A 16224-nucleotide genomic window follows, 5' to 3' on the forward strand; every position below is an offset into this window, starting at 1 on the left:
TTTGGACCAAATTTTGAATAACTGAAACAAAGATTGAACTTGAAATAGAATATTCAAGATGATTTCAAATTCTTATATGATATTAATGGTAAAATAATTTATCTATCTATATAATTATAGTTGGTGGATTTCCACAAGTATAAGGTTTGCAAGTAATGAAAACTATTAAATCTGTATTATCAATCTCACGAGCAAAGCAACGTCCTAAGCATTAGATTTAATAAAACTCAATTTGTCTAGCAAACCAAAATTGGTTTTGGTAACTAAAAGTAAATGGCAATTTTTTTTTATCAAATAACAAGAACTAAAACTGTAAGTTAACTAAGTAAATACGAGTTGTATAACTATTTGAATATTGAATGAAGTTTTATTCTATTATTGAAGTTATTATTCGAAAGTGACAAATCCGGATATTTATTCTTCAATCATGTTTATTTGTTTATGTTTTTATTAATATAAACAGTTAAACCTCTAGTTTAGGGTTGTTGTGATTTGACATTTGAATGATTAATTAAGTGTTAATTGTTTAGTGATTAGTATCGTGTTTTGATTATTGAGGTTAATACTAATCGTGTTTTGATTAGTATCGTGTTTTGATTTGTGTTTAGCTAATAAATTGAGAGATCGTTAACTAAATAGACTTAAATAATGAAATGCTTAAAGTCATGAGAGGAAATTAGATTTTAGGTAATCTATGAGTTTGCTTTATAATTTCTTTTTAATTGATTAATCGGTGTCTAATTTCGTGAGAGCGAGTTAGGTATTGATTAAGTAATTAGATTGTGATTTTATCGATTTTTGAGGTTTGAAAAAGCAGGGTTTGGTGGTTTAGAATAGCTTGACTCTCAGTGAAATCACTAGAAAAACCTTCGCTTATAATATTATTCGTGTTTTGATTTAATGATCCTTAAACCTTTAAATCTATTTATTTTAATCCTATATTTTTTTTTTGTTCTTTTTGATTACTAGTTGTTTAAGTCTTAATTAATTGTTTGCTTACTGGTTAAATGTTGGTTTGTTTTACTTAATTGTCCAATTCTAGTTTATTACTATTCAAATCTCTTTTGCTAAACGAATCAAAGATGTAAACGAAATCGGTGTATTAAGTTAATTTGTCTTAATGGAATCGATATCTGTTCTTATGAATTATATTACTTGTGCGCTATCGTACTTGCGGTGTTTGAAAACAATACAAAATTTCATAAACATGTATTTTCCAGTTGTTCTTAATATATAATTCTAAACTTCATTTGATATCAAAAATATGAAAACAAAAGAGTCATCATCCAATTTCACTAAATTTGACATGTTCAATAACCAACCACCGTTACCAAAAAGTTCAAAAATAATAAAAACATAACCAAAATATATCATCCTATACTAGAAAAACAACATGAAATTCTAAACTAAGCATAACTTGTTCATTTTGTTTAAAATTTTAAAATATATCATCCTATATTTAAAATTTTCATTTTGTTTTATAGAAATAAAATAATCCTACATATAGTCAAAGAATAATTTAAATAAATTGTTCTATATATATGTTGTATCATGTCATTTTAAGTATAAATATATAAAATATGTAAAATCTTAAAATATTTATTATATTTAATAATCATTAAATACTTATAAAATATTTTAGACATTCTACTAATTTATTATAAAATAATATGACACAAAAGATGTCCGGAATAATTATACATTATTTAGTTAATTCAGACAAACTTGCTCAATCGGTCTTATTCATGGTGTCCTTGCATACTAATCATAGTTATATGTTCAATCAAACGATCCAGATTTCTCCACGAAGACCCACCTTCACTCACACTCTTCCTCGCCAATTCTGCCATTCTACTAGAAAATTTTACAAACTCATCCCTCTTATTCACCATAAGATCATTCACCATTTTCTCAACAATTTTTCTATCACAAACATCCTTCATGTCCAATCCCAAATTCCAAATCTCACTCACAAATCTACTATTCACTTGTTGATCAGCAAAATACGGCCAGCAAATCATCGGAACACCAGAAACTATACTCTCTAAACTCAAATTCCATCCGCTATGCGTCAAAAATCCGCCAACTGATTTATGCGCCAGCACCTCTTCTTGCGGCGCCCATTTTACTATATATCCATTTTCTTTTTCACCTTCTTTTAGAAGCTCTTCAGGAAATTTTCCGTGGTTTATATTGGTAATAGAATCGGGTCTTATAACCCATAAAAACGGAATCTTGCTGTTTACAATACCGTGCCATAATTCGATGAATTGTTCTTGTGTTATTATTGTAATGCTACCAAAGCTAATATAGATAACTGATTTCGTTACTTGACGGTCAAGCCAGGTCATGCAATTTCTGTCGACTTCCCATAGACTATTCGGAGATTGATGATCTGATTCTTTAAGTTTTGAATTTAAAAGTTCGTGAAGAGGTCCGATAGAGTAGAGTTTCGGACAATGATTGCGGATTTGTGATAATATTGGTCCTTCGAGATCTTCGAATGTATTGAGAATTAGGGCTTGTGCCTGTGGGGAATTTCTTGTCACGTTCATCAATACTTGGAGATCGTAATCCTCCATGTTAGTAGTTCTGCAGAAGCTCGAAAGATCTCTGCATCGGAGAAAAGTTTCCATTCCCGGAACTTTTGTAATTAGTCTATCCATGTCTTCTTCTCCTTCAACGTTAGCATAAAATTATTTAGCAATAGCATTGAGTATATTAAACAAGTATTTCCAAGAAATTAACAGTTAATTATTAATAAAGAAATTGTTAATTTATGACAGAGCAAATCATCACAAAATTTAGACTGTCACTAAACAAATGTTATGAACTTTTTGCAAAGGAAAATTTATTTCATCATTTTTTTAGAAGTTTTGACGAAAATTTATGTGATTAAAGCAAAAGATCAATCTCTATTAACTGTAAATAAATTTATTTGGCGATGAATTTTTCAGTTATTATTATTATTTTTTGAAAAATATGGTGCAAGTACATCAAGTTGAAACCAGTATCTTAAAAGTCCAACGGATGGTCGAACCGATGTGGCCATCTATTTACAGTTCAATTATACACCAATTGAGTTAAATAGATGATAAATATAAGTATACACTACCACATAAGTTATTTTCAGCAACACCGGATAAGTGTTGCTTTATGTATAAAAACTATTGCCTTAGGCCTATTGCAACACTTTTCAATCAGCTACATTTGCGGCCGCTGCAATAGGTCTTGATAGCTATTGCAACAGTTTTTTTGTACTATTGTAATAGAAATAAAACTGTTGCAATTAATAGCAACAGTAACGGTTTCAAACATTTATTGTAACAGTTTTATAATGTATTTTAGGCAACATTTATTTTTATTAGGCAACGATTTTTATAGTACTTTACGCAACATTTATTTTTATAAAGGCAACATTTGTTTTTATGAGGCAACGATTTGGATAGTACTTTAGGCAACATTTTTTTTCGTAAGGTAACGATTTGGATAGTACTATATGCAATGGTTTATAGAAAGCGCAACAGTTTATATTTGAGGAACAAAATTTAAAAGCAGAAATTAAAATTATACGCTAAATTTAGAAACGGAAAACATTCACTAAATTGGAATAACATAAAATATTCACCAAAATTAGAAAACGGAAATTATTCATAAAATTCAGAATCGGAAAATATTTCATCCATCCATATCACAAGCAGAAAATGTTCACCAAAATATTTTTTAAAAATAACTAAACGTTGAGCGCCTTTTTTGCTACGGAATCATTTTCCACAAATATTTTGCTGAAATCCTGCAAAACCACAAACAATAATACTGAGAATATGCAAGCATAATATATAATAAGATACATGTGCAAAAGAACAAGTACTTAACTAGAGGAGCTGTCACTAAAAATTAAGCGCTTTTAGAATCTGATTTTTCACTTCGTTCATTTTCCATCGGATTCACTTGAGATATAACACTTCCATTGTTTAGTTAAAGCTGAATTCTCTTAATTAATTCTTGATATTGTGTTTTATTTAAAGTCTCTAAATTAAAAACAAATTAAACGACACTTTTCGACTTTGACTTTAGGACAGGTATAATTTTCCCTTCAAACAGCATGTTTCATTATTGTAAATGTTGATATAATGCTAACCTATAACAGGATATAAACCACTATTTGGATAAAACACAAAATTCAACAAAAGTAGAGTAGAAACAATTTCTGATTGCAAAAACAGAGTTATAGATGGGAATCTTACAATCTTGCTAGTTGTATCTTCCCTTAATTCCTTGTAAAAACGGCCCGCATTTCTCTTGTGCGTGGCAATGAACATTTCCGCCAATGACTTTGATGGCAACTTCTTAATTAAGCTCCTTACCAAACCTGCATAAAAGACAATGCATCAAGGATTTCTAGCAAGCTCCTTACAATAATTAGAATATCATTATAACACCTTAGTTTAGGAACAACAACCAGACAAAAACAATGATGTAAGAAAGAGGGCACTTTGGAATTCCTAGACAAGCAAAACTAATTCTGACACCTTACATGAGAATTTTGACAAACAAGCAATTTATAACAACAAGAAAAGGAGTAAACTTATTTCATAAACAAATGCAGACGGGAAAAAGCAAACAAAATTTATAGGGTCACAAAAAGAGTCAAAAAATACAATTCATGTGGTCTATCTCATATTAGTTGCAGGTTCGGAAATAAAATGCTACCAGAACATACAATAATGTGGTGCACTAAAAATAGGTGTTTCAGGTATAATACTTACTGCATTTCTATAATTCTGGAGAACTTCTTCCAATCCCTGTTGTAACATTTAAAGTCGGTCTCTGCTTCCTTCCTAAATCCAGTCAGCAACTCTGCAAAGATATTCAACATAAGCAAACCAAAACTCAGACCAAGCATACATACCTTTAAACATGTATAAAACATTCAATGATTCATTACAAGAAGTCCAGTATCATATTAAAATATAAAGTAGGTAACTAAAATAATAACTACAATGATTATTCACCTAAATGTTTATTGAGTTGGCAATTGTAGTAGAATTATGTATGTCTGTAATTTACTGTACTGAAAGAAACATAAACATTATTCAGAATCCGGTTTACACTTTACAACTTAAATGATGGTTGAATATTTCAACTTCTATGATTAAAGAATAGAAAATATCTAACAAACTATGTACTATCATAACTTAGTAACAACAGATACTAATTTAGTAGATTACGCAAACTGCATTGCATATCATTCTGATGCTCATTTAAACTCAAAATGATATTACTAGCATCACAACAAAGAATAAGTAAAAGAGTAATTCCTGAAACAGAAACATCGGTATAATATATTGGAACATTATAGTTTTCTATATCAATTCATGGTGAAACGCAAATAGCTATGTCCAAAGTAAAATCATATAGCCTCCATTGTTTAAAAGTTGACAGTAGAGAAATTGGCTTAATAAAAGTAAATGAGCATGAAAGGCAAAATAAAAAAAATAAAAGTTGTGCCATAGAACCACTTTTGCTATCATTAAGGTTACATATGAATCATTTAAAATTTCTCTTGAGATTATGTCAATAAAAGAACAGCAAACTCAGAACAATTAAAAGCAGGCTGATAGACAATTCAAAACAAGTGGTACAACAAACTGTTGAATCTAACAATTGTGTCAAAACACATAATTTAATCATAAATATTAGATACTAATACACAATCAAAAGCTTTGTGTGATAAATAAAATCACCCTTATAAATGCTCAAACTTAAGCCCACTGCTCCATTGTAATCAAAAGTTGGCAAAATAAAACTAAACTTCACACAACCAAATCATAACCAGAATATCAAGAATTTTAACAGATTAGTCAATAACAATTCTAGTTTCCATTAAATCTAAATAGATAAAAATGAAAATCAAATTCAGATAGATTAATTTAGCTAAATTATTACTATCAAAAGTACACCAAAATACTCATAATTATAATTAAAATTAGACTTACTTAGTAGGTGAAGACATTAAAAGAGATCTTCAAATTATCCGTAAACTCTAGGTTGCGCTCTGTAAATGTAATTGAAAATGATATTAGCTTCAATCGATGAAGAAAAGAATAGATTGAAAATAAGATTACCTTCAAATTATCCGTAAACCCTAGGTTGCGCATTGTAAATGAAATTGAAAATGAGATTAGCTTCGATCGAAGAGAGAAGAGAATGGATTGAAAATGAGAATACCTTCGAATAATCTGTAAACCCTAGGTTGCGCACTATAAATAAAATTGAAAATGAGATTAACTTTAATCGATGGAGAAGAGAATGAAATTGAAATTGAGATTACCTTCAAATGATCCATAAACCCTAGGTTGTGCACTGTAAATCAAATTGAAATTGAAAATAAAATTAAAAATAAAAATGAAGAACGATCGCTTACCTTTAATCGAAGAGAGATGGCGAAGAGAGATGGCGAAAAAGAATATGAAGATTGACATTGATTTAGTAATTTGGTGAAGCTTTAATGAAACCAAACATAGAGTTATTTAGTGATTGTTGAGATTGAAAAATAATATTAATATCTCATCATCTACTGCTGCTTAATAATATGTCATCATATTTATGAAAATTGTTTACAAATTTGTGGAACTGGTAGGTTGGTACAATACAAAAAAAAGAACTTTAACAAGAAAAACTATGATTTAATTATCCTAGAAGAAATGGATTAAGTTTTTTAGAAAAAATAGTGGAGAATGATAATTACAAGAATTAAATTATAAAAAAACTTCAAAACTAAAAAATTTGAGATTTTAATTCAAAATTTAATAGAGTGATTTTGAATTTTTTAATGAAAATATAGTAAAAGATTTCACATTTTAATGAAAAATTATAATTAAAAATTTTCAAAATTTTTATAGTATTTAAGATAAGACAACAGTTTAAAAGTGTTGCTAGATTCAGTCAAATTGTTGCATTTTCTTAAGCTAATACAGCAGTATTCTATATATGTTACCTTATGCTGTAAATTTGTGAATTTTGTTAATTTCTTTGTAACGGTTTTTAACTGTAACTTTTATGTTGCCTTATATATACTATTGCAACGGTATTGAAAGTGTTGTTGTGTTAGTGTTGCTGAAAGTGACTTATGTGGTAGTGATACAATATATATTTTGTAAAATGATGTCTACATTTAAAATTTAAATGCATATTTTAAATATTCAACTAGCAGATCAAGTGAATAACTAGCTAGTAAATAAAAAATACTCTAATTAATAAACAAATACTTAAATAGTTTTTTGGTTTAATTGATTCAATAATTTTTCGCTTTTCTAGATTTAATTAAAAAGATTGAACCCGGATCCTTTTCTATAAGAGCTAAAGCAGGCTGACCTCCGATTTATAGTCAAACCAGTTAAATCGGCCAATATTATTCAATTCTTAATACCCTGAATAAAACTGAAAATAACAGGTAATTGATCCTGAGAATGAAATTTTAACTTTTTCATTTAGTTATTAAATTTTGATTTATTTTGTTACTAAACTTTATTTTGTTTATTTTGGTGTTTTCCGGCCAAAAATATTTAGATGGCAGTCGGAATTCATTTTTTTACCTATTACCTTGCCAAGTATGCATAATTTGGTTTAAAAACTCATTTTAAAACCAAAATTATGCATGTTTGATAAGTTTCAAAGTATAACTAAAAAAATTCAGCTACCACATGTTAAAAAAAAAATAAAAATAAAGTTGAGTAACTAAAAAAAATTTAATTTTAGTAACTGAAATAAAAAAAAAATTAAAATTTCAGTGATTCTCAGAATTAATTACCCGAAGATAAGAGGAGAAGTATGTACCTCTGATAGGAAGTTCACCAGCTTGAATCATATCAAGAATACAAAAATAAACCCAGAAGCAACATCCACTTATCGTACGAAACAGAATAATTGGCATTCCAACCTCAACAGCAATCTCAAGTATAAATCCCGGAACTCCATCTCCGATGATACAGTCAACCCGCGGCCTAATATCAGCAAGCAATTGTTTAAATTCCGGCCTGCTAGTCCGTTCCATCGAATCGAGCAAATCCTTCAGATCAAATTTAAGTGAAGAATCTCTGTTCATACCATCTTGAATCGCCATGAATCGGAAACCCGAATATTTCTTGAAACGCGCTTGAATATCCGTAAATTTGAAAAGACGTTCTTCGTTTTGTTGCGTGTTTACGAAGGTAACATGAATTCCGGCAAGACTTAGAATCTCGGATAGCTTGAGCATGGAGTTTACATGACCTTGTACTGGAAAAGGAAAGATTATTACATGTGGGGGAGAAGGGTTTGATATTTTCTCCATTTTTATCTCTGAAAATAGGGTTCAGCAGATTAATATTTTCTGTTCTTATATTTGTGTTTTATTGAGGGAAAAATATTTATTCCAAGAATGTAAATATCAGATATGAATTCATTGGATTCATGTCTGTGGTGTAGACTTTTACGTACACTCACTTCAAAATTGATAAAATAAAATTACATATAGATAATTATGAATAAAACTATCTTCAAAAAACAATTATATAATTTCAGCTCAGTCCATCCATATTAACTATATTGAAAAAGCAAAAACTAAATATAATTCAGTATTTTATGTTATTTTCATAAAATTAAACATATTTGATAAATTTTTCTACGATAATACAATTATTTTAATAATATCATATTCTTTTTTTATAAAACTAGACAGATAGTTCTTAATTTTTATCATTTTTGTTTTTCATTATAGACTAATTATTTTAGTAAAATAAGTAAATTGACTATAATAGATTTTAGACCAAATGTCGTAAAAACGCTAAAAGTTTCATAAAAGTTTCACAAAAGTCTTGAACTTTCAATTTTATAGGTTTCACAAAATATATATTCCAAGAATGTAAATATCAGATATGAATTCATTGGATTCATGTCTGTGGTGTAGACTTTTACGTACACTCACTTTAAAATTGATAAAACAAAATTACATATAGATAATTAGGGTTATTGATTTTGGGAGTCACTGTACTTTCTCAAAGTTGTAAAATGGTTACCGAATAATTTTTTGTTCCAAAATGGTCACTGTACTTTATGATTAGTAACTTCCGGCGATCACTAAATGAAATCCGGTGACTTTTGTCCTATGTGACTTACCGGAAGCTGACTCACACCTCTTTTTTTACCGGAAAATGTTTAAAAAATTAGGGAAAAAGATGATGATGTAGAAAAATAAGAGTGATATCGACAATGACATGGTAAAGAGGAAGGTGTGAATAAGCTTCCAGCAAGCCACGTAGGACAAAAGTCGTCGGATTTCATTTGGTGATCGCCGGAAGTTACTAATCACAAAGTACAGTGACCTTTTTGGAACAAAAAATTGTTCGGTGATAATTTTGCAACTTTGAAAAAGTACAATGACTCCCAGAATCAATAACCCAAATAATTATGAATAAAACTATCTTCAAGAAACAATTATATAATTTCAGCTCACATATTAACTATATTCGAAAAGCAAAAACAAAATATAATTAAGTATTTTATGTTATTTTCATGAAATTTGTTAAACATATTTTATAAAATTTTCTATGATAATACAATTATTTTAATAATACCATATTCTTATTTTTTTTATAAAACTAGATAGATAGTTCTTAAATTTTATCATTTTTGTTTTTCATTGTAGACTAATTGTTTTAGTGAAATAAGTAAATTGACTATAATAGATTTTACTTTTATAAATTAGATACTTTTTTTATTTAATGTTTGGATATATTTATCAATACTCAAAATAGTGAAGGGTTAGATTGTCAATTTTAATTCATCAAAAAAAATATTGTCAATTTTACCTCGTAAAAATGGCAGGATGGACTGTCAAAATTATCAGTTTTGTCAAAATAATAAGCATATTTTTTGCCTTAAAGTCTGAAAAACTACCGACCTTTCAAATTTTTTTCAATTGCACCCTCACCTTGTAATTTCTTCAATAGCACCCTATTTCATATTTTTGGCTTTCAATAACATCCTGACCTTGTAAAACAGTCAATTTTACCGTATTTTGTATTTTTAACTTTCAATATCACCATAAATCAAATTAAACTCATTTATCGAGGACTTATTTGAATTTTTTTTAAGTTAAAAGACTTGTTTAAAAGTGTTCAAGTAGAAAAAAGTATGATTTCACCTTTAAATTTAGTTTTTTTTGAAAATTTTCATTTTTATAGTAATCAAATCATCTAATTTTTTAATTTAGAGTGCTATTAAAAGCCAAAAATACAAAATAGCGTACTATTGACAAAATTACAAGGTAAGAGTGCTATTGAATTTTTTTTTGAAAGATCGATAGTTTTTCAGACCTTAAACCTATTTTTTTATGAATAAATAATAAACATATTAAATAATTTTACCTTCATTAAATAATATTATCAATTGAGGAGTGTATAATGTTTTTTTTTATGAACAGGAGTATATAATGTCTGTTCCAAATTGAATGAACTAATGGAATTAAATAAAACTAATTTTTTTCAGGGATAAAATGGTTTAATGGAAATCATGTTAAAGGTGATATTCTGTGATTCCTCTGAAGAAAAATATCAAACCGACAAATTTAGTGGTATCCTGCTGAGCATTTTAAATTAGTTACCTACCAAAATTAATTGAGGAATTTACATATCACTTCCTTTTTCAGACAAAACATTAGAGAAAGATTAAATATACCAATTATTGAAATGTGAAAGAGATGTGAAAAAGATGGAAGCTAATTTTAGAACTGAAAACCTTAAGGTCAATGTAAGGATACATTTTAAAAAAAATCACGATTTTTACATGAAATTTTATTTTAATCACGACTTTTAAAAACTGTCGTATAAAATCACCGCCTTTTATTTTTTATAAATTTATCACCAAATTATTTTCCGGTGTATTTTTACTGATTCGGCCACCGAAATCAGACGGATTTAAAGAAAAATGAAAGGTAAATACACTGAAATATGGACGTGATAGATTTGAAAAAATAAATAAAAAATCATAGTTTTATATGAAAGTGTCATTTTAATAAACATAATAACCTATTTGACATCTTCCTACAATTTATGATTAGACACCAATAAACATTAAAAGTTTATTGGTCAAAAAATAAAAAAGCGAAAGAACAGTGATTTGAAAACAAATATGCAAGCTGAGGAGAAGGAAAAAAATGGCAATCTCAAAGTGTCATTTTAAAAGGCGAGTAATATTGCAGTCGATTTCGATATTCTTGGCCCTTGCATAAAAAATTGAGTTATAAGCAATATGAATAACGCTCTTATTATATAAAGGAGTTGACCGCCGTAGAGAAACACTTATATCAACAAGTAACCATCGCAACCAAATTATTTCACAAGTAGTTGAAGCTATAACGCGATATTTGTCTTCTGTTGGAGACTGAAATATAACATCATGCTTCTTAGTTTTTCAAAGGATAATAGAATCACTCAAAAAAATACAGAAACCAGTAGCTGAGTGAATCACCAACCCAATAGATTCAGCTTCAGAATAAGCACATAACTCTAAAGATGAAGTGGATGAGAGTAAAAGAATCTGAAATAGTTATAGTAATTCTTGCTCTAAAGTGGCGAATATTATATAGCAGCAGTAATTCTAATATTATATTAATTAAATTAATTAATTTTGCTATAGTTATACTGATATATTTTAAAATTATGATCACTGTTTAATTATTTAAAGTTTTTATTGGATTAGAAAACATCTATGAGTTAGATTAAATTTATTATAATCATATCACTGTATTTTATTTATAATTAATTTTTAATAGAATTTTTGTTGGATTAAAAAATATCTTATGGGTTGAATAAAATCTATTATTGTATCATTGTGTTTTATTTGTAATTAATATCAGTAGACTTTTTATTGAATTAAGAAATATCTCACGAGTTGGATAAAATTTATTGTAATTATATCATTGTGTTTTATTTATAAATACTAAATTAATTAGAATTTTTGTTAGATTAGAAAAGATTTTATGAGTTGAATTACAATTATTAATTTTATTAATTAATTATATTAGAAGGTAAAATAATATTAAGGATACCCCCTCCGTGGTTATTGAATTAATTTTTATATGACTCATGACAAAATGAAAAAAAGTAATATGATATCAAACATAAATATAAATCTACATTTATCATAAAGTAGTAATATTCAGTATTAAACAAACAACAATACTTTCATAAACAATATTTAAACAATTAATAATATACATTCTAGTTTTATCTACAATACAAAAAGTAATTTTGATATGATGAGAAATATATAGGCGATATTCTTTTTGTATGAAAAATATAATTATTAGTGACTCGAGATGAAAATATGAAAGCTATTTTAGCATAAAGCTATTTTGATCGGATTTTATCAACAATTTTATAAGTAATATCAATCAAATCAGTTATTATTCAGTAACTATCACTCAAATCTTTGTTATTTTGAACTTGGTCGCATTCATCAACTTTGCCGCGCACAACTCTAGTGTATGTCATAGTTTCAGCGACGTTCTGTTCAAGTGTTCTTTTGCTTGCTAATATGGATGAATGAAATACATCATTATATTTAGATTGACAGAGTTCGACTACTTGTCATGCTAGTGGATTACTTTTAACTTCTGGAAGGAGGTATAGAGAATTCGTAGCTCTTGCATTTTCTACTCTAGTTTCCGTGACTGTAACTGATGTTTGTAATAATCCGTAAAGATCCTCTCCATCGGAGTTACGTTCTACATTATACAAATTTTTGCAATAATCTGGATCTTGAGTTTTATCGCAAATATCGTTAACTAATTGCCTATCAGCTTGTGTTGGAATGAGAAGTAACACGGTGAGAATGGTGACAAAAAGAATTCGCGTGAGAAGATATCCATTTGTTTGATTTTTTCTTCAAACTTATTTTTGGATTAAAAATAGTGGATTAAAATTTGCTATGTGAATTTAACCTATATACACATTGAAGTCTTTTCCCTAAATAAGGAAATTAATATATAACAATCAAATTTATTATCTTTTTCTATTTGATGAACTAGAGACTGTTAGTTTCCTCAATTTCTAGGACTCTCTCTGGAATTCTAGGGTTGTAGGACGGTTTTGTCTTGCTCGTTAAGTGTTAGTACCTTTGGCCTGAGGTTTTGAGTTGGCCTGGATGGCTGGAAGAAATACTGTTGAGATGGTTTCGTTAACCGATAAAGAAAAATCTATTGTGCTTACAGCGGAGGAAGAAGAGGAGGTTTTCATTGAACAGGAGGAGAGTGTTGAAGCAATAGTTCGATCTCAGTATTGCTTAACAGGGAAATTAATGACGAAGAATGAGATTAATATTGAGGCTATGAGAAGAACTTTTAATGCTATCTGGAAGCTAAGCAAGGGCTTTGGCATTAAACAATGGCCGGGAAATATCTTTATTTTCCAGTTTTATTCTATTCGTGATAAAGAAAAGGTTGTTAAAACGTCCCAATTGGTAGAATGTCAAAAACCATGGCCCAAACTATCGGGAGTCGGCTCGGGTCTTTGATAGAGGTGGACGAAGAAAGGTTAGGAGGGTGGAGTAGAGTTTTACGAGTAAGGGTCGATATCGAGGTTGACAAACCGCTTAAACGGGGAGTCACGATGCGAGATAATTCGAATAAAAAACGATGGTTGCCAGTGCAATATGAGAGATTAGGATGCTTTTTCTATGTGTGTGGCAGGTTAGGGCACCAAGATGTTGATTGTGAGCTTTGTGAATCCGAGCTACCAAAGGAATCCTACCAATATGGTGAGGAGATGAGAGCTTCCCCGCTGAAGTTCATAAGTAAGAGTCAGAAGTTGGAGAAAGGGAAGGAGGATTTGTTAATCAAATAGATATGCAAAAAGCTTAATTTTGAGGATTGTAATAAGAAGAACGTTGAGGAAAGGGATAAAGGCATAATGGATGGGAATGTTCAAAATGAGCAGGTGGCAGAAAATGGGAATCAAGTGGAAGAGAGCATTTCTGATAGACCCTTGAGTAATAACATCATCCAAGTTGATTTACCTAACCTTTCTAATATGCATATTACAAAAGGTAAATTACCTGGCAACGTGCATGGGATTGATCACAGAACAAATGAGCCTGAAATCGTTGGAGATAATGTCTCCAATGAGAGATCGCTAGAAGAACTTAATTTTGATGGTGAGAAAGTTTGTAATGTGAAGATGAAAGGCCAGGGAAGCTATAAGCAGTCAACAGGGAAATGAAAAAAAGCAGCTAGACACTCGTCAGGATCATCTGAACCCCTCAAAGCTAATACGGGGAAGAGGAAGGGCTTGAATTTGAGGGTAGATGGAGTAGAGGAGATGGAGATTGATTTAGGTGTGGTAACAAAAAAACCAAAAGAAACTTATGATAAGGTTTCTATGTCATTATCAGCCGACTCGGAAGAGAATTGAGTCCGCCGGGAGCAATGAATCATATTTTCTGGAATTGTCGGGGGATGGGAAACCCTCGTACAGTTAATTCCTTGAGGTGCTTAGTTCACCGTTGTTCCCCTGGTTTAATCTTTCTTTCCGAGACTAAATCAGCTAAAGCAAGGATTGAATCTATTTTTAGTAGTTGGGGGCATAATACTGTTGTAGTTGATAATATTGGTAAAAAAGGTGAGTTAACTATAGGGTGGAAGGAGGATTTGTTGGTTAATGTGAGGTCAGTTTCTCAACACCATATAAATATTAAAGTTCAAAAGCATAGAGGCGATAGTGAAATTCGTTTTACGGGTTTTTACGGCTTCCCTATAGAGGCTGAGAAGGAAAAATCATGGGAGTTATTAAGGCGCTGTTTGCAGAAAATCATGGGGCTTAGATTATAGGAGGAAACTTTAACGAGATAATGTGGCAAAGTGAGCGGGCTGGTGGGAATCAAAGGGAAGAGAGTAAGATGATGAGCTTTCGCAACACAGTGTCTTAATGTGGTGTGTTTGATTTGGGATATAAAGGCAGCCAATTTACATGGTGTAGTGGAAACAGAGAGAGGGGCCCAGTTTATGAGCGTCTGGATCGTGTTATGGTCAATAATTATTGGAAGAATTTATTCCCAAACTCAGTGTGTTAACTCTTCTTCGTGATTGCTCCGACCATGCTCCTTTGTTACTTAATTCGAACGGTAACCAGGGTAATAAAGAGCGGAAGCGGAAGAGGATTAAGAGGTTTGAGAATATGTGGGTTTGAAGAGACGATTGCGAGCAAATTGTTAAGCAGGCATGGGAAAGAAGTGAGACTGCTCCTAGGTCCAATGATAATACTGTCGCTAAAATTAGCAACTGTTTGGCTAATTTGCAAACTTGGAATTAAGAAGTGGTGGGTAATATAGCTTTTCGTATTCGAGAAAAGAGAGAACAACTTCTGAAGTTACAGGTTAACGCTGTAGACCATGTTCAGTTCCAAGAAATTGGGATGGTGGAAGAGGAACTAGAAGAGCTGCTCCAGTGTGAAGAAACTTTATGGTTACAAAGATCGAAAGCTCTCTGGCTTAAAGACGGGGATAAGTATACATCTTTCTTTCACCACAAAGCTTCTCATCGTAAAAAGAGGAACAATATAGCAGGTTTATTCAATTCGGCTGGAATATGGTGCGAAGGAGAAGCAAATATTAGTGAGACAGCTAATGAGTATTTTCAGAAGTTATTCACCTCGTCTAACCCGGTTGTTTTTGAGGAGGCTCTTATCGGCATTAATCACAAGCTTTCGGCAGATTTAGTGGGAGGCCTGAACATATAGTTTTCGAAAGAGGAAGTGGTCACTGCTTTGCATCAAATGCATCCCCACAAATTGCCAGGCCCGGATGGTATGTCCCCTCTTTTTTATCAAAAATATTGGCATATTTGTGGTAAGGACATTAGTTTCTTAGTGCTGAATATTTTGAATGGGGCCCCATTTCCTGAAGATATCAACCATACCCATATTGTGCTAATCCCCAAAGTCAAAAACCCCAAATCTATGAAAGATTATAGACCCATTAGTCTTTGTAATGTCGTCTATAAGCTTTTGGCCAAAGTTATCTCGAATAGATTAAAACTGGTTTTACCTGAGGTTATTTCCCAAACCCAAAGTGCTTTTATGAAAGATAGACTTATTTCTGATAACATTCTCATTGCATTTGAGTGTTTCCACTCTATGCATTAGAAAAGAAAGGGGAAAAAAGGGTATATGGCGATGAAATTAGATA

The 16224-nt window shown here is 30.3% G+C and overlaps 1 protein-coding gene across 1 annotated transcript; it reads right to left on the reverse strand.

Moving 5' to 3' along the window:
• Positions 1-1623: 1623 nt before the first annotated feature.
• On the reverse strand, positions 1624-8451 carry LOC126659774 (7-deoxyloganetic acid glucosyl transferase-like). The gene is made up of 2 exons (XM_050353107.2): positions 7840-8451; positions 1624-2677 (listed from the first exon to the last, which is right to left on the reverse strand). The coding sequence occupies exons 1-2, from the start codon at positions 8333-8335 to the stop codon at positions 1740-1742; spliced, it is 1434 nt and encodes a 477-aa protein (XP_050209064.1). The 5' UTR covers positions 8336-8451; the 3' UTR covers positions 1624-1739.
• Between the last annotated feature and the right edge of the window lie 7773 nt (positions 8452-16224).

Source organism: Mercurialis annua, linkage group LG8 (genome assembly GCF_937616625.2).
Source record: "Mercurialis annua linkage group LG8, ddMerAnnu1.2, whole genome shotgun sequence".
NCBI classification, from domain to species: Eukaryota; Viridiplantae; Streptophyta; class Magnoliopsida; order Malpighiales; family Euphorbiaceae; genus Mercurialis; species Mercurialis annua.